The 19,096-nt window shown below is 48.3% G+C and overlaps 1 protein-coding gene across 1 annotated transcript; it reads right to left on the reverse strand.

The window, feature by feature from the left end:
• Positions 1–15,052: 15,052 nt before the first annotated feature.
• Positions 15,053–16,113, reverse strand: LOC123412715 (dehydration-responsive element-binding protein 2C-like). Its single transcript, XM_045105657.1, has one exon. It carries the CDS (start codon positions 16,108–16,110, stop codon positions 15,388–15,390), a length of 723 nt encoding a protein of 240 aa, XP_044961592.1. The 5' UTR covers positions 16,111–16,113; the 3' UTR covers positions 15,053–15,387.
• Positions 16,114–19,096: the final 2,983 nt, after the last annotated feature.

The following is a 19,096-nucleotide window of genomic DNA, read 5'->3' on the forward strand; positions in this document are numbered from 1 at the left end:
GGGAGCTGCCAGGGGCCCACAAGCATGGTAGCCGCGGCCTGCCCCCCTGGCCGTGGCTACAGGGCTTTGTTGGAAATATGCCATAAAGGGAATAATAAAATGGTTATTATCATATTTCCTTGTTCATGAGCAGGCCGCGGCTACAGGGCTTTGTTGGAAATATGCCATAAAGGGAATAATAAAATGGTTATTATCATATTTCCTTGTTCATGATAATCGTCTATTGTTCATGCTATAATTGTATTAACAGGAAACAGTAATGCATGTGTGAATAAATAGATCACAATGTGTCCCTAGCAAGCCTCTAGTTGGCTAGCTCGTTGATCAATAGATGATCATGGTTTCCTGATCATGGGCATTAGATATCATTGATAATGAGATCACAACATTGGGAGAATGATGTGATGGACAAGACCCAATCCTAAGCATAGCACTAGATCGTATTGTTCGTATGCTAAAGCTTTTCTAATGTCAAGTGTCTTTTCCTTCGACCGTGAGATTGTGCAACTCCCGGATACCGTAGGAGTGCTTTGGGTGTATCAAACATCACAATGTAACTAGGTGACTATAAAGGTGCACTACGGGTACCTCTGAAAGCGTCTGTTGGGTTGGTACGAATTGAGATCGGGATTTGTCACTCCGCGTAACGGAGAGGTATCTCTGGGCCCACTCGGTAGAACATCATCATGAGCTCAATGTGACTAAGGAGTTAGTCACATGATGACGTGCTATGGAACGAGTAAAGAGACTTACAGGTAACGAGATTGAACAAGTATAGGTATACCGACGATCGAATCTCGGGCAAGTTCTATACCGAGAGACAAAGGGAATTATATATGGGATTGATTGAATCCTTGACATCGTGGTTCATCCGATGAGATCATCGTGGAGCAATTGGGAGCCAGCATGGGTATCCAGACCCCGCTGATGGTTATTGGCCGGAGAGGTGTCTCGGTCATGTCTGCGTGTCTCCCGAACCCGTAGGGTCTACACACTTAAGGTTCGATGACGTAGGGTTATAGGGAATTGTTATATGAGGTTACCGAAAGTTGTTCGGAGTCCCGGGTGAGATCCTGGATGTCACGAGGAGCTCCGGAATGGTCCGGAGGTAAAGATTGATATATAGGATGGGTGGTTTTGAACACCGGAAATGTTTCGGGCATCACCGGTAATGTACCGGGACCACCGGGACCACCAGAAATGGTCCCGGGGGTCCACCGGGAGGAGCCACCAGCCCGAAGAGGTAGCATGGGCCAAAAGACGGAGGGCGACCAGCCAAAGTGGGCTGGTGCGCCTCCCACAAGGAGGCCCAAGGCGTAGGAGGTGGAGAGGGGGGAACCCTAGGCGCTGGTGGGCCTAAGGCCCACCTAGGGGTGCGCCACCCCCTCCCCCTGCCCTGGCCGCCGCACCTCCCATCTGGGGGGGCTGCCGCACCACCTAGGGTGGGAACCCTAGGGGTGGCACCCCCCTCCCCTCCTCCTATATATAGTGGGGGTTTTGGGGCTGTTTTGCACATGGTTTTCCCTCTCCCTTGGCGCAGCCTTGCCCCCGCTCTTCCTCCTCTCCCACGGTGCTTGGCGAAGCCCTGCCGGGAGACCTCGTCTCTCCATCGACACCACGCCGTCGTGCTGCCGGAGATCTTCCCCAACCTCTCCCTCCTCCTTGCTGGATCAAGGTGCGGGATGCACGTGTGTTGAACGCGGAGGTGCCGTGGTTCGGCACTAGATCGGAATCACACCGCGATCTGAATCGCCGTGAGTACGACTCCATCAACCGCGTTCTAGCAACGCTTCCGCTTAGCAATCTTCAGAGGTATGAAGATGCACTCACCCCTCTCTCGTTTCTGGTCTCTCCATAGGAATATCTGAATATGTGTAGAATTTTTTGTGAATTTATGCTACGTTACCCAACAGTGGCATCCGAGCCAGGTTTTCTATGCGTAGATTCTATGCACGAGTAGAACACAAAAGGTTGTGGGCGATGATTTGTCAATTGCTTGCCACTACTAGTCTTATTATTTTTCGGCGGTATTGTGGGATGAAGCGGCCCGGACCGACCTTACACGTACGCTTACGTGAGACTGGTTCCATCGACACACATGCACACCGTGCATAAAGGTGGCTAGCGGGTGTCTGTCTCTCCTACTCTAGTCGGATTGGATTTGATGAAAAGGGTCCTTATGAAGGGTAAATAGCTTTGGCGTATCATCGTTGTGGCTATCACGTAGGTAAGAAAGCGTTCTTGCTAGAAAGCCAAATCAGCCACGTAAAACTTGCAACAACAATTAGAGGACGTCTAACTTGTTTTTGCAGGATTTGACATGTGATCTGATATGGCCAAACTTGTGATGTTGCATGTATGATGTATGAGATGATCATGTTATTGTAATATGTTTCACAACTTGCATGTCGATGAGTATGACAACCAGCAGGAGCCATAGGAATTGTCTTAATTTATTCTATGAGATGCAACGCCATGTGCTTACTGCTTTTACTTCATTGCTAACGGTTAGCCATAGTAGTAGTGATAGTAGTAGTTGGCGTGACGACTTCACGGAGAAACGATGATGGAGATCATGATGTCACGCGGGTGACAATGATGATCATGCGATGCCTGAAGATGGAGACCGAAAGAGCAAAGATGATAATGGCCATATCATGTCACTATATGATTGCATTGTGATGTTTATCATGTTTTTCATCTTATTGCTTAGAATGACGGTAGCATAATAAGATGATCCCTCTTAAAATTTCGAGAACGTATTCCCCTAAGTGTGCACCGTTGCGAAGGATCGTTGTCTCGAAGCACCACGTGATGATCGGGTGTGATAGATTCTAACGTTCTTATACAATGGGTGTAAGCCAGATTTACACACGCGAAACACCTAGGTTGACTCGACGAGCTTAGCATGTAGAGACATGACCTCGAATACAAAATACCGAAAGGTCAAACATGAGTCGTATGGTTGAATACGATCAGCATGAAGTTGCTCACCTTGATGACTAGTCTGTCTCGCGTGATGATCGGACACGGGTTAGTCAACATGGATCATGTATCACTTAGATGACTAGAGGGATGTCGATTTAAGTGGGAGTTCATACTTAATTTGATTAAATGAACTTAATTGTCATGAACTTAGTCTAAAAGTTGTCTTTATAAATATTGTAGATGGCCAATGTCAACCTCAATTTCAACGCATTCCTAGAGAAAAACAAGCTCAAAGATTATGGTAGCAACTATGCGCACTCGGTTCGCAACTTGAAGCTCATCCTTGAAGCAGCTAAAAAGGCTTATGTCCTTGATGTGCCGCTAGGTGACCATCCCACTCCCGCAGCAGCCCAGGACATTCTAAACGTGTGGCAAACGCGGAGTGATGGCTACTCTCTGGTTAGGTGTGGCATGTTATACAGTTTGGAAACGGGGCTCCAAAGATGTTTTGAGCAACACGGTGCATATGAGATGTTCCAAGAGCTGAAACTAGTTTTGCAAGCTCATGCCTGTGTCGAGAGATATGAAGTCTCTGACAAGTTCTTTAGCTATAAGATGGAGGAGAACAGTTCTGTCAGTGAGCACATACCCAAAATGTCTGGGTTACACGGTCGTCTGACTTCACTTGGAGTCGAACTTCTGGATGATGCTATAATTGACAGAATCCTCGAGTCTCTCCCACCAAGCTACAAAGGTTTTGTGTTGAACTACAACATGCAAGGATGGAGAAGACCATTCCCGAGTTGTACTCGATGCTCAAGTCCGTAGAAGTAGAAATCAAGAAAGAGCATCAAGTGTTGATGGTCAACAAGACCACTAGTTTCAAGAAGGGCAAGGGTAAGAAGAACTTCAAGAAAGACGGCAAAGCCGTTCCCGCGCCCGGTAAGCCAGATGTCGGGAAGAAGAAAAAGAATGGACCCAAGCCTGAGACTGAGTGCTTCTATTGCAAGGGAAAAGGTCATTGGAAGCGGAACTGCCCCCAAATACTTAGCGGACAAGAAGGCCGGCAACGTTAAAGGTATATGTGATATACATGTTATTGATGTGTACCTTACCAGCGCTCGTAGTAGCTCCTGGGTATTTGATACCGGTGTTGTTGCTCACATTTGCAACTCAAAGCAGGAACTGCGGAATAAGCGGAGACTAGCCAAGGACGTGGTGACGATGCGCGTCGGGAATGGCTCCAAGGTCGATGTGATCGCCGTCAGCACGCTACCTCTACATCTACCGTCGGGATTAGTTTTAAACCTTAATAATTGTTATTTAGTACCAGCTTTGAGCATGAATATTGTATCAGGGTCTTGCTTAATGCGAGGCGGCTACTCATTTAAGTCAGAGAATAATGGTTGTTCTATTTATATGACTGATATGTTTTATGGTCATGCTCCGGTGGTGAATGGTTTATTCTTGATGAATCTTGATCGTGATGTTACACATATTCATAGTGTGAGTACCAAAAGATGTAAAGTTGATAATGATAGTCCCACATACTTGTGGCACTGCCGCCTTGGTCATATCGGTGTTAAGCGCATGAAGAAGCTCCATACTGATAGACTATTAGAGTCTCTTGACTTTGAATCATTTGACACATGCGAACCATGCCTCATGGGCAAGATGACTAAGACTCCATTCTCAGGAATAATGGAGAGAGCAACCGACTTATTGGAAATAATACATACTGATGTGTGTGGTCCAATGAACGTTGAAGCTCGCGGTGGCTATCGTTATGTTCTCACTCTCACCGATGATTTGAGTAGGTATGGGTATATCTACTTGATGAAGCACAAATCTGATACATTTGAAAAGTTCAAGGAATTTCACAGTGAGGTCGAGAATCAACATGACAGAAAAATTAAGTGTCTACGATATGATCGTGGAGGAGAATATTTGAGTCATGAGTTTGGCACACACCTAAGGAAGTGTGGAATCATTTCACAACTGACGCCGCCTGGCACACCGCAACGCAACGGAGTGTCTGAACGTCATAATCGCACTTTATTAGATATGGTACGATCTATGATGTCTCTTACCGACTTACCGCTATGATTTTGGGGATACGCATTAGAAATTGCAGCATTCACTTTGAATAGGGCACCGTCTAAATACGTTGAGACGACACCGTATGAACTATGGTTTGGCAAGAAACCTAAGTTGTCATTTCTTAAATTTTGGGGCTGCGATGCTTATGTGAAGAAACTTCAACCAGAAAAGCTCGAACCCAAAGCGGAGAAATGCGTATTCATAGGATACCCTAAGGAAACTATTGGGTATACCTTCTATCTTAGATCCGAAGGTAAAACCTTTGTTGCCAAGAACGGATCCTTTCTAGAGAAAGAGTTTCTCTCGAAAGAAGTAAGTGGGAGGAAGGTAGAACTTGATGAGGTAATTACACCCCCTCTCGAACAGGAAAGTAGCGCAGCGCGGGAAATTGTTCATGTGGCGCCTGCACCAACTGAAGAGGAAGTTAATGATAATGATCATGAAGCTTCGGATCAAGTTACTACTGAACCGCGAAGGTCCACAAGGGCACGCTCCGCACCAGAGTGGTACGGCAACCCTGTGATGGAAATCATGTTGTTTGACAACGGTGAACCTTCGAACTATGAAGAAGCGATGGCGGGCCCGGGTTCCAACAAATGGCTTGAAGCTATGAAATCCGAGATAGGATCCATGTATGAGAACAAAGTATGGACTTTGGTGGACTTGCCCGATGACCAGCGAGCCATAGAAAATAAATGGATCTTCAAGAAGAAGACTGATGCAAACGGTAATGTAACCGTTTATAAAGCTCGACTTGTCGCAAAGGGTTTTCGACAAATTCAAGGGATTGAATATGAAGAGACTTTCTCTCCCATAGCGAAGCTGAAATCAGTCTGAATCATGTTAGCAATTGTCGCCTTTTATGATCATGAAATTTGGCAAATGGACGTCAAAACAGCGTTCCTTCACGGGAACCTTAAGGAAGAGTTGTATATGATGCAACCAGAAGGTTTTGTCGACCCTAAGGGTGCTAACAAAGTGGGCAAGCTCCAGCGCTCCATCTATGGGCTGGTGCAAGCATCTCGGAGTTGGAACATTCGCTTTAATGAGGTGATTAAAGCATTTGGGTTCATACAGGTTTACGGAGAAGCATGTCTGTACAAGAAAGTGAGTGGGAGCTCTGTAGCTTTCCTCATACTGTATGTGGATGACATATTATTGATGGGGAATAATATAGAGATGTTGGAGAGCATAAACGCCTATTTGAATAAGAGTTTTTCAATGAAGGACCTTGGAGAAGCTGCATACATATTAGGCATCAAGATCTATAGAGATAGATCGAGACGCCTCATAGGTCTTTCGCAAATTACATACCTTGACAAGATATTGAAGAAGTTCAATATGGAAAACTCAAAGAAAGGGTTCTTGCTAGTTTTGCAAGGTATGGGATTGAGTAAGACTCAGTCACCGACCACGGCAGCAGATAGAGAGAAGATGAGTATTGTCCCCTACGCTTCAGTCGTAGGCTCTCTAATGTATGTCATGCCGTGTACCAGACCTGATATAAACCTTGCGATAAGTTTGGTAGGGAGGTACCAAAGTGATCTCGGTATGGAACACTGGACAGCGGTCAAGAATATCCTTAAGTACCTAAAGAGGACTAAGGAGATGTTTCTCATTTATGGAGGTGACGAAGAGCTCGTCGTAAAGGGTTACGTCGACGCTAGCTTCGACACAGATCCGGGTGACTCTAAGTCATAGACCGGATACATATATGTTTTGAATGGTGGGGCAATGAGCTGGTGCAGCAGCAAGCAAGAAGTCGTGGCAGCATCTACATGTGAAGCGGAGTACATAGCTGCTTTAGAAGCGGCTCATGAAGGAATTTGGATGAAGGAGCTCAACACCGACCTTGGAGTAGTTCCAAGCGCGTCGGGTCCAATGACGCTCTTATGTGATAACACTAGGGCCATTGCCATAGCCAAGGAGCCCAGGTTTCACCGGAAGACCAAGCACATCAAACGCCGCTACAACTCCATCCAGGACCATGTCCAGAGTGGAGTAATAGAGATTTGTAAAGTACATATGTATCTGAATGTCGCAGACCCGTTGACTAAACCTCTTCCTCGAGCAAAACATGATCAACACCATAATGCTATGGGTGTTCGATACATCACAATGTAACTATATTATTGACTCTTGTGCAAGTGGGAGACTGTTGGAAATATGCCCTAGAGGCAATAATAAAATGGTTATTATCATATTTCCTTGTTCATGATAATCATCTATTGTTCATGCTATAATTGTATTAACAGGAAACAATAATACATGTGTGAATAAATAGATCACAATGTGTCCCTAGCAAGCCTCTAGTTGGCTAGCTCGTTGATCAATAGATGATCATGGTTTCCTGATCATGGGCATTAGATGTCATTGATAACGGGATCACATCATTGGGAGAATGATGTGATGGACAAGCCACAATCCTAAGCATAGCACTAGATCGTATTGTTCGTATGCTAAAGCTTTTCTAATGTCAAGTGTCTTTTCCTTCAACCGTGAGATTGTGCAACTCCCGGATACCGTAGGAGTGCTTTGGGTGTATAAAACGTCACAACGTAATTAGGTGACTATAAAGGTGCACTACGGGTACCTCTGAAAGCGTTTGTTGGGTTGGTACGAATCAAGATCGGGATTTGTCACTCTGCGTAACGGAGAGGTATCTCTGGGCCCACTCGGTAGAACATCATCATGAGCTCAATGTGACTAAGGAGTTGGTCACACGATGATGTGCTACTGAACGAGTAAAGAGACTTACCGGTAACGAGATTGAACAAGGTATAGGTATACCGACGATCGAATCTCGAGCAAGTTCTATACCGACAGACATAGGGAATTGTATACGGGATTGATTGAATCCTTGACATCGTGGTTCATCCGATGAGATCATCGTGGAGCAAGTGGGAGCCACCATGGGTATCCAGACCCTGCTGATGGTTATTGGCCGGAGAGGTGTCTTGGTCATGTCTGTCTGTCTCCCGAACCCGTAGGGTCTACACACTTAAGGTTCGATGACGCTAGGGTTATAGGGAATTATTATACAAGGTTACCGAAAGTTGTTCGGATTCCCGGATGAGATCCCGGACATCACGAGGAGCTCCGGAATGGTCCGGAGGTAAAGATTGATATATAGGATGGATGGTTTTGGACACCGGAAATGTTTCGGGCATCACCAGTAATGTACCGGGACCACCGGGACCACCGGAAATGGTCCCGGGGGTCCACCGAGAGGGGCCACCAGCCCCAAGAGGTAGCATGGGCCAAAAGAGGGAGGGCAACCAGCCAAAGTGGGCTGCTGCGCCAACCACAAGGAGGCCCAAGGCGCAGGAGGTGGAGAGGGGGGGAAACCCTAGGCGCTGGTGGGCCTAAGGCCCACCTAGGGGTGCGCCACCCCCTCCTCGTGCCCTGGCCGCCGCACCTCCCATCTGGGGGGGCTGCCGCACCACTAGGACGGGAACCCTAGGGGTGGCACCCCCTCCCCTCCTCCTATATATAGTGGGGTTTTTGGGGCTGTTTTGCACACGGTTTCCCCTCTCCCTCGGCGCAGCCCTGCCCCCTTCTTCCTCCTCTCCCACGGTGCTTGGCGAAGCCCTGCCAGGAGACCTCGTCTCTCCATCGACACCACGCCGTCGTGCTGCCGGAGATCTTCCCTAACCTCTCCCTCCTCCTTGCTGGATCAAGGTGCGGGAGACGTCATCGGGCTGCACGTGTGTTGAACGCGGAGGTGACGTGGTTCGACACTAGATCGGAATCACACCGCGATCTGAATCGCCACGAGTACGACTCCATCAACCGCGTTCTAGCAACACTTCTGCTTAGCGATCTTCAAAGGTATGAAGATGCACTCACCCCTCTCTCGTTGCTGGTCTCTCCATAGGAAGATCTGAATATGCGTAGGAAAATTTTGAATTTATGCTACGTTACCCAACAGGCTTGTGGGCACCCTGGTGGCCCACTGGCCCCCCTCTTCTGCTATATGGAGGGTTTCGTCCGGAAAAAAATCAGGGCGGAGCTTTTTCGAGGAGGCGCCGCCGCCACGAGGCGGAACTTGAGCAGAACCAATCTAGAGCTCCGGCAGGACGATCCTGCCGGGAAAACTTCCCTCCCGGAGGGGGAAATCGTCGCCATCGTGATCACCAACACTCCTCTTGTCGGAGGGGAGTCATCTCCATCAACATCTTCATCAGCACCATCTCCTATCCCAACCCTAGTCTATCTCTTGTAACCAATCGCCGTCTCGCGACGCCGATTGGTACCCGTAAGGTTGCTAGTAGTGTTGATTACTCTTTGTAGTTGATGCTAGTTGGATTATTTGGCGGAAGAGTTTATGTTCAGATCCTTGATGCTACTCATTACCTCTCTGGTCATGAATATGATTATGCTTTGTGAGTAGTTACTTTTGTTCCTGAGGACATGGGATAAGTCATGCTAATAGTAGTCATGTGAATTTGGTATTCGTTCGGTAATTTGATGTGTTGCATGTTGTTTTTCCTCTAGTGGTGTTATGTGAACGTCGACTACATAACACTTCACCATTATTTGGGCCTAGGGGAAGGCATTGGGAAGTAGTAAGTAGATGATGGGTTGCTAGAGTGACAGAAGCTTAAACCCTAGTTTATGCGTTGCTTCGTAAGGGGCTGATTTGGATCCACTAGTTTAATGCTATGGTTAGACTTTGTCTTAATTCTTCTTTCGTAGTTGCGGATGCTTGCGAGAGGGGTTAATCATAAGTGGGGTGCTTGTCCAAGTAAGGGCAGTACCCAACCGCCGGTCCACCCACATATCAAACTATCAAAGTAACGAACGTGAATCATATGAACATGATTAAAACTAGCATGACAGAAATTCCCGTGTGTCCTCGGGAGCGCTTTTCCTCCTATAAGACTTTGTCCAGGCTTGTCCCTTGCTACAAAAGGGATTGGGCCACTTTGCTGCACCGTTACTACTTTTGTTACTTGTTGCTTGTTACGAATCATCTCACCACACAGTCACTTGTTACCGACAATTTCAGTGCTTGCAGATTTTTCCTTGCTGAAAACCACTTGTCAGATCATTCTGCTCCTCGTTGGGTTCGACACTCTTACTTATCGGAAGGATTATGATTGATCCCCTATACTTGTGGGCCATCACCGTGCAGGCGGTGGATCTGGCATCTCGGCCACGCGGGCGGTGGGATCCGGTGGCGTTGGCGTCCGACGACGACTTTTGCGGTGGCCGATGCGCGCGATCTGGTGCCTCCCCTCCTCCCCTGTTCGGCGTGCGGGCCAGCCTGATCGAGTCACGCTTCCTTGGGTCGCCGGTTTTGTACAGGAGGCGCTGATGGTGGCGGGGATCTAGTTCAGGTGAAATCCCTGGTCGGCCATGGTCGGCCTCGTCGATGGCAACACCTGATGGCGCCGTTCCCCTCCTTGGAGGCGTCGGTATGGACTGATCCCCTCACTTTCCCTTACCCTAGGTCTCCCGGGCAAAATCCTTAACTTTGTTGGGCGGCGGCGGCGCTCATGGCGGTGTTCCCTTCTTGAAGGCGCCGCTTTGGGAACCTTGGGGCTGGGTGGCGCTTGTGGGTGGTGGACGACAGCGGTGGTGCGGCCCTATCCTAGCATGGATCTCGTCCGTTCCTTGGAGATGGACTCGCGTAGGTGGAGGTCGTCATTTGGCGTCATGGTGGCGTCGATGACGGAGGCACCTGCACTACTAGGAAAAACCTTATAGGTAGGAGCCTATTAGTAGCGCTGGAATGTAGAAAGCGATGCTGCTATTTAGCAGTAGCGCTGGAAACAACGCATCGCTACTGCTAATGTCCTTAGCAGTAGCGCAGGCCTCATAATCTGTGCTACTGATAAACAGGGACCAATGAGGCCACCTGCGGTAGCTATAGTAGCAGCGTCGTTCCTAAACCTGCGCTACTGCTAAGGTCAATATCAGTAGCGCTGTGTAGCATCCAGCGCTACTGCTAAAAGGGGCCCAACGACGTAATCGCAGTAGCTGTAGTAGCAGCGCCGCGTGGTAAAAGCGCTACTACTAAGTACAATAGTAGTAGCGCTCCCCTAAACCCACCGCTACTGCTATGTTGAGTTAGCACCCGTCGTGCCTCAAAATTTTCTAACTCTCCCCCACTCCCCCACCCCCTCTCTCCTCGATTTCAAGCCGTCGTCGCCTCCCTCGTCGTCCTCGTTGTCGTCGTTGCCGCCGCCTCCCTCGCCGTCGTCGTCGTAATCGTCGCTGTCGCCTCCCTCACCGTCGCCACCGCCCACCTCCCCTCCCGCTCTGGTAAGCCCCCTTCCCCTCTCCCGCTCCGATAATCCCCCTCCCCATCCCGCTCCGGTAAGCCCCCCACCCCCCTCCAGGCGTTGCCGCCCCCTGCCCTCCCGCTCTAGGCACCCCAAGGCTGCTGCCATTTTGATTTTAGGGTCATCGGTTCAAGATGTCATCTTGAGATGCATGTTAATAAGAAAATGAAGATATGTTTGTTGAAGATCTTTTGATGGGCCAACTAGAAAGAAGGAAAAAATCATGTTTGTAAATTTCATGTAAGTAGGCACATTAGGTTTGAATTAGACAACCAATGGTTTCAAAGAACTTATTTAAACTTTGGGGAGGAAAAAGGGCACATACATATTTCACCAACCTACAAATATCATCCTTTTGTTGGTGTTAATGCATAAAAATATCATACCTTTGGAGAGGAAAAAGGGCACATACATGTTAATGCACATTAGGTGTTAATGCAACAAATATCATTCCTTTGGAGAGGAATTAGACAACCAATGGTTTCTCACTTTTTCTTGCTAAGTTGCGCTAAGTTTTTCCAGAATGTTCGAGTGGCCTATGTTTTGCCGGAGTGCTGATTTATTTTCGTTCCGGCAAATTTCAGGTGCTCCATATGTCCACTATTTAGCAAAGGTGATGCCGAAAATTTCCATGAATTTCGTCATGACTAGTGCTAGAAAATAGGACATATGGAGTGCTTGGGAATTGCCCGAAAGGGTAATGAATCAACATTCCGGCAAAACATAGGTCCCTTTTTATTATTCATGCTTCTGTTTATATATAGATGTTCAATTCTTTCGATATAGTGTCACGGTTGTTGTTTACACATTTACCACATTAAAACGGGAAATGTCTGACGATGAATATTGGGAGTGTGAATATTGCGGCGACTGTCGGGGTGTGTGCGACACGCCTCACCTGCGAGATGATAGATTCTTCAGCATGAAGCTTGACGAGAATGGAGATATGTTCCTCCCTTGCCATGTAAGAAGATATGTGTTTGAGAGGCTTGGTTTCGAAGACCACGAGAGAATTGAGACGAGGAGCGCTAACCTGAGGACTATACATGGTCACACATTTGTTATCAAAGTATTTAATTCAGTTTTTCAAATAGAATTTGGGTGCCCAAATTGGGAAGATCTTTGCAAGGCATATGGATTTCAGGAGGGTATGGAAATAACCTTTGATCTTCGTCCTGAAGATAATATGCCAGGTACCATCGACATTTGGGTGGTTGTCGATATGCTTCCTGTTTTACCTACATGTGAGTTCCTCAACCATATTTGTCAAGTAATTTGCATTCTATATTTAGAAATAGTTGGTGTTCATCCATATACTAAATTTGTTAAATTATAATTTACAGCTTATTTCGTTTCTTCGAGTGAATTACGGAAATTAATTGACACGACACAGTACAGGTGTGGATCACATCTAAATTGGGAGGAGAAGGATGTTCTTCTCTACTTTCTTGTTGGTGTTCTGGTTTCTAGGGATACCTTCCCGTATAATTTTGGAATTGGCCAAAATTATACATTTTACATGCCACTAGTGCATAGGTTGAGGCCGTATGACATTAGCCGAAATATCTTGGTAAGAGTTTCCTAATTAAGTACACTCTACTATTGCATGAATGGTGTTGATTACATTGCTAACTAGGTTATTATTATGTTCTTCAACAGCAACTCCACATGATGTAGTGCCTCTGTTGATGCACCCAGAAGGTCAAATGAAAATTAAAAGCCCGCTGAGGGCTGAGTTCGATGCTCCATACTCTAGTAACCTCAAATCAAAATCAAAAAGACTTCAAATTGAAGCATGGAGAGAAATAAAGAAGGAGCGCAAGCCACAAGTTGGAGATCGTTGGATCTCTGTGCTTCATCATGGAGACATAGGTGTTATTTTGTTTTATGGCATTATACCTAAGAGCGATGACTAGGTCTTATGAGAGACAAGTTATTCTGGTTTATATTAACTTGACATGATCGATTAGGTCATATGATGACTATTATGATGTTTCTCTGTTTTACTTTATGTGGATCATATGATAACTTGGTATATGATTAAGATGATGATGAGTTGTTAGATGAGTACGTAATATGATGATGAGTTATATGACATGATACTCCCTCCGTCTTAAAATTCTTGTCTTAGCTTTGTCTAGAAATGTATGTATCTAAAGACAAGAATTTTGGGACGGATGGAGTACTTTATGTGTATGATGTGATGTAAATTATGCATGTTTATTATGATATGATGAAACCACTTTATAGAGCATGCACAAATACGTAGGGAGGACATAAATACGATGTGAATTAAATATTAAAAGCTGAAATATTAGCAGTAGCGTTGTAATATTAGCAGTAGCGCTCTACTTATTCCAGCGCTAATGCTAACGTAGATACCAGTGACGCTTTCAATCCAGCGCTACTGCTGAGAGTTAGCTGTAGCGCGTTAGCAATAGGGCTGGCCCCAGCGCTACTACTAAGGGTAAAACCAGCGCTACTACTAGGCTTTTCCCTATTAGTGCTGCCAAGGTTGGTACCTTAATCTGATATGAAGATGGACCAGTGGAAGATGGCGGCGACGACACATGTGAGTGCGTCGGACGGTTTGTGCCCCGGACCCGATATGTGGCTCGGTCAGGGTCTCCGGCTTTAGATGTTAGGCTTAGGTGAAAGGTCTGGTATTTGGTCCAACTTGCATCCCTTCATCATATGGATAGGAGTAGCGACAGATGTTGTTAAGATGGTGGATTCAGGCATATTGATGTACTGCTATGTAATGTCCTCAAAAATAATCAATAATATGACCGCATGCATCTTTCAAATACAGAGGCCGGAGATCATCCTCCTTTTTTATAAAAAAAAAATCATAGTGTTGTCCACACGGTGCATAACGAACCATCGTTATGTCTTTCCAACTGTTGTAGTGTCTTTCCGAAACGACGCGGTCAATTGTAGAACACAGCATCAATGAAAATTATTCTCAATTTTATCTCTTTAGCTTACCCACTGCAAACCAACTCATGTATGGTTGAATGGTTAAAAAGACTGGTATTTTTTGTCAACTAAAGTTTAAATCTAAATATATTTTAGGTCTTCGACGATGGGCGTTCAATGAAAAAAAGACATTTTCGTTGACTATGAAAATATTAATGGCGACTTCGTTAATTTTGTGCATTCAATGAAAAAAGACATTTTCGTTGACTATGAAAATATTAATGACGACTTTGTTAATTTTAAAATAATGTGCCGGCTCAAGATGAGCATAGAGATAGGATGTGCTCAACAACAAAAAAAACTCATTATCCACTCTACTTCTCTCTGTCTCCTCCTCTCCACGTCCCATCCTTTTGGATCTATGGCGAGCGTCCAGCGTCTGGTGATGAATCCGGCGCCAATGACGAGCGGGAATCATTGTCGTGCCACACGATGCGCGACGTAGAGGAGACCAGGGTGGTAGAAGAAGCTCTGACTTCACGCCGTCCCCCATGGCCCATCGACACAATGCGAACACCGTTGCCAGCCTGCCGCGTCCGTTCTTGAGCGCCCTTCCTGTTAGGCCGAACCGAAGGAGGCTGATGCGCGCCACCACGACCCTTGACTCGCTATCGAGTTGCTGGGAGCCGCCGCCTCCATGACCCTCGGACTCGCCATCGAGTAGTCGAAACGCGAGGCGACGACGGAAGCAGCGGCCAAAGCGAAGGTGTGACTCTAGATCATGCTCCAAGGGCTAGGCCAAATATGGCTCGTGGTTGTAGATGCTTCTAATCCTGTTATATCTCCAATAGCACCAGGCACAACATCTAGACTGATCATTTCATTACCCCTTCTCCCATGCACGAATATATCACACACACACTTGCACGCCCACCTGCCGCCGATATAAAGCTATAGTATGCTACTGCAACGATGGAGAAAAAGGAAACACTCAACTAAACTAGCTATCCAGCTGCATGCACCACCGCCGTTAACTAGCATGCATGCCGCATGCGGTATATGTACTATATATACTCCGTTCCATGTCACTCCGGAGTATATATTATAGGAGTATGTATCATCGCCACTCCGTTCTATGTGGATCTGCACCTCAGCAGGTGGGTTGCTGCAGCCGCTGTTGCGGGACGGTGCAGGCAGCAGCTGAAGAATCGGCTGCCGCTGCCATCATGTCGGGGCCGATGGAGAGGTCCCAGATGCTGACCCCTCCTCCGGCTTCCGCCAGCACCTCCAGAGGCACCTCCTGGAACCCCTCCAGTCCGAAGTCCTCCGCCTTGGGCAGCCGCGTCACGTACGCCTCGAAGTCCTCCGGCGCCTCCGCCGTGCCGTAACAGTAAGACGGCTGCATCCAGTTGCTGCAGTCCACGTCCGTGGGGGTCCCGGTCGGGGTGGACGCGCTGGAGTTGGAGTTGGAGTTGTTGGAGGAGCAACACGGCGTCCCCGGCGGCGAGTTACCGTTGGCTCCACTGCCTTGAGCTGGCGGGAGCTGCACCTGCACCTGCACCTGCACCTGGGACGGCGACGCTGAGAGGTTGAGGCGGGCGCAGTCGCCGTAGAGCGCCCTGGCGGCGGCGTCGTAGGCGCGCGCGGCGTCGAGCGCGGTGGCGAAGGTGCCGAGCCAGAGGCGGGCGCCGCGGTTGGGCTCGCGGATCTCGGCGACCCACTTGCCCCAGGTGCGCTGGCGGACGCCGCGGAAGGGGCACTGCTGGTTGTCGGGGCCGCCCTTGCCCTTCATGCAGCCCTTGCGCGACCGCCGGAGCGGGCAGCACTTCTTCTGCTTCATCCCCGCAACCACCTCCGGCTCCATTGATTCCATGGACTGATGACGAGCGAGTGTGTTGGCATGGAGTATATATCTCGGACTGGGAGGCGGGTATTTATAGAGGTGGGTGAAGTGGAAAAGCGAAGGGCGGGAAAGACGGCGGCGAGGCGACGTGTAGGGAGCGCGTCCGAGGTATCCCAGGCGTGCGCCAAGTAAGGAGGCCGCTCGACACGAAGGGGTGGGGCCGGGCGAGCAGGACACATGGGCGACGCCGTGGGCTCCACGAGTCTCCGCGCCAGGCCCACGTGGCGGCTACACGCCGGCACACGCGCACAGGTTCAAGCGACGACGCCTCGGTCAGCGAGCCGCCCGGGGGTTTGGATTTGGACGAGCTTCTTCTCCATGTTTCCTTTTTTTCAGTGGCAACACGTGTGACTATATATCCATCCAATGCGTCAATGTGTGTGTGTGTGCAGCAGTGCAGCAGTGCGTACGTTCTCTCTATCCATCTCTCCCTACGACATCATGGCATGAGCAAGCAATTGGGCATGGCGTTAGTTTTTTGTGCAGGGGTCGTACGAACCGTGCTACGTGGCCTGGCTTGTTCCATGGCAGCTAAGATTTGGCAGCGACCATCGGACATCGGAAGAAAGAGCTCTAGGTGTTGAGCGCTCGCACGTGCAGTGGGCGCGTGTATTCGCGCATGCATGCACGCAAGTGTCGCAGCTCCTGAACGGACAGCTGTCCGTGTCTTGCTCATGCTGTGGCAGCGGTCTCGGTGGATACGCAGCGTGCAGAAAGGGTCCTCTTCTCCGGCCCGCGGCTCGGCGCGCTATTCTCCTTGATGACGTCGGGATCACCACTCATGCCACGTGTTTTGTGGCAGGGCAAAATCATCAGATATGCCTCTTCCTTTGAATCTCCATGCCTTCGGTGGCATTTATCACGTGCTTCTCGGACCCAAGATGAACATAGACAGGGTTACTTTGTTTTTCTTAATTCTTATACAAAAGACTTCTTGAAATAGTTTTTGGCTTTGCTTTATAGATAAAACAACTATTCATAAAGTTCACATACGAGTAAAATCATACATAAAAACCGGGCCGACGGGCCCACGGCACAATCTAACCTAAAAAAAATAAAAGAAATGAGATCATTTTATTTTGAGTTGTCCAAAGGGTATAAGCCATTGCGGTAAAGATCAACCCGAATATGCGGCGGCGACGTCCGATGTGGTTGGCCCTTAATTGGAGGAACTCCGCAAAGTCCTGGACCTCCCAGTCGGGTCCAAGAGCCTCACAAATGAATTCCTACATGGCCCTCGCCGCTATGCACATGAGGATAATGTGTGTTGTCGTATCTGGTGTCGCGCATAAGGGGCACGTTCGTCTCCCGATCTGTGCCGCTTTCGCACCTCCGCCCCCGAAGGGATGCGGTTACGGAGTAACTGCCACACAAAGATTTTGATCTTTAGGGGCAGGGGCACTCCCTAACGACGCGAGCCATGGTAAAATGAGGGAGTGACATATGGCCTGAAATGCCGAAGTAATCGAAAATTCCCGCGAAGGGGATAGATGCCAAGCCACCGTATCCGGGTGATCCGGGAGCACCTGTGGCAAGACGTCAAGCACGCGGTTCCACTCGTCCGTTTCTATCGATCTGAATGGCCGCGTGAACTAATAACCCATTGCCCCTCGAGGAGGGTGTTAGAGACTAGAAGGGATGGGTACATGCAGGTGAAGAATAGGATAGGAAACCACACCCTAAGTGGCTCATCCCTAACCCATGGGTCCAACGAGAAGTGGGTCCCCTCCTCATTACCTATATTAAAGGATATTCCTAGGCAAATCTCCTCCTATATCTTTTGGATAGCGCGTCAGAATTGGGATCAACCCGCACGGGAGCAAGCGAGTAGCGGCTCACCCCTTAGGTACTTTGCATGAAGGAGTTGGAGCCATAGTCCCACCTCATTGCGGAGGATAAGCCATACCCACCGCAACATGAGGGAGGTATTCATAACGCGGGAGGCCGAGATTCCCAACCCGCCATGGTCCTTAGATACGTAGATATCTGCCTACTTGACCATGTGGTACTTCTATCGACCGTCATTGGCCTGCCATAAGAACATGGCGAGCTCCTTATCAAATGAGCTATGGACGCTCTCCGACTGGATATACAACTGCATCATAAACATGGGTAGGCTCGCCAGGTTTGCATCAATGAGGACCGTTTTACTCCCCTTGGAGGTAAATCGGCCTCGCCACGGCTCAGCCCACGAAACAACCCGACCCACTAGGGGGTCAAACCCAGACGCGAGGATCTTGGGGGTGGGTGACCCCTTCTCCAGGGATCAAGTGCCCAACCACCCCAGTAAGATGCCCAACCACCCAAGTCGTCGTATCCTTCCAAGCCCACATGTGTGTGATCCCTTAGCCCATAAATGGATCTAGGGGCACTTTGTTTGCATCAAGCTTAGTGCGAAGGTCGAAGGATTGGGATATTTGATCGGGCTCTTGCCATGAGGGTGTGTTTTAGCGAGGGGCTCTCTATGTGCCCATGTTGGCTGATCTCGCCCTCTAGGGGGCGGTCTGTCTGATTCGTGTTGCCATACAAGAGAAAATCTTCATTTGTTGCCTCGTGATCAAAATCAGGCAACAACTTCCGACGTGGGAACGACTTGGTTGCCGCACATAGGGAATCGAGCTCTTCCTCGACTTCTAGTAATTGTATCCATTTTCATTGAGCATGTTTTCATGAGTGTGCATATATTGTTGTTTCTTTTTCAAGCATCTTGTCGTGGCGATGAGCCGGCAGTGGAAATGTATCTGCTCGACTGGGTTTGTCATCACCATGAAGTCTTTGGGTCCAAGGCTAACCTCATCCTTGGAATTGGGGAGGTAATCCTCGTCCGACCTATCGTCGAAAGTGTTCATTTTTTTGGGGTCATCCTTTAGAGGCGTCCCCATTGGCCTGTTTTGTTGGGCGGGTGAGACTTGATTGTTCCCATCTTGGTTTTCCGTGGCATCAGGGCAGCGCTGTT

The sequence above is a fragment of the Hordeum vulgare genome, chromosome 1H (assembly GCF_904849725.1).
Source record: "Hordeum vulgare subsp. vulgare chromosome 1H, MorexV3_pseudomolecules_assembly, whole genome shotgun sequence".
In the NCBI taxonomy this organism is placed as follows: domain Eukaryota; kingdom Viridiplantae; phylum Streptophyta; class Magnoliopsida; order Poales; family Poaceae; genus Hordeum; species Hordeum vulgare.

Excerpts from the sequence above, each read along its gene's own strand:
- LOC123412715 (XM_045105657.1), bottom strand. The coding sequence starts at position 16,110 with ATGGAATCAATGGAGCCGGAGGTGGTTGCGGGGATGAAGCAGAAGAAG.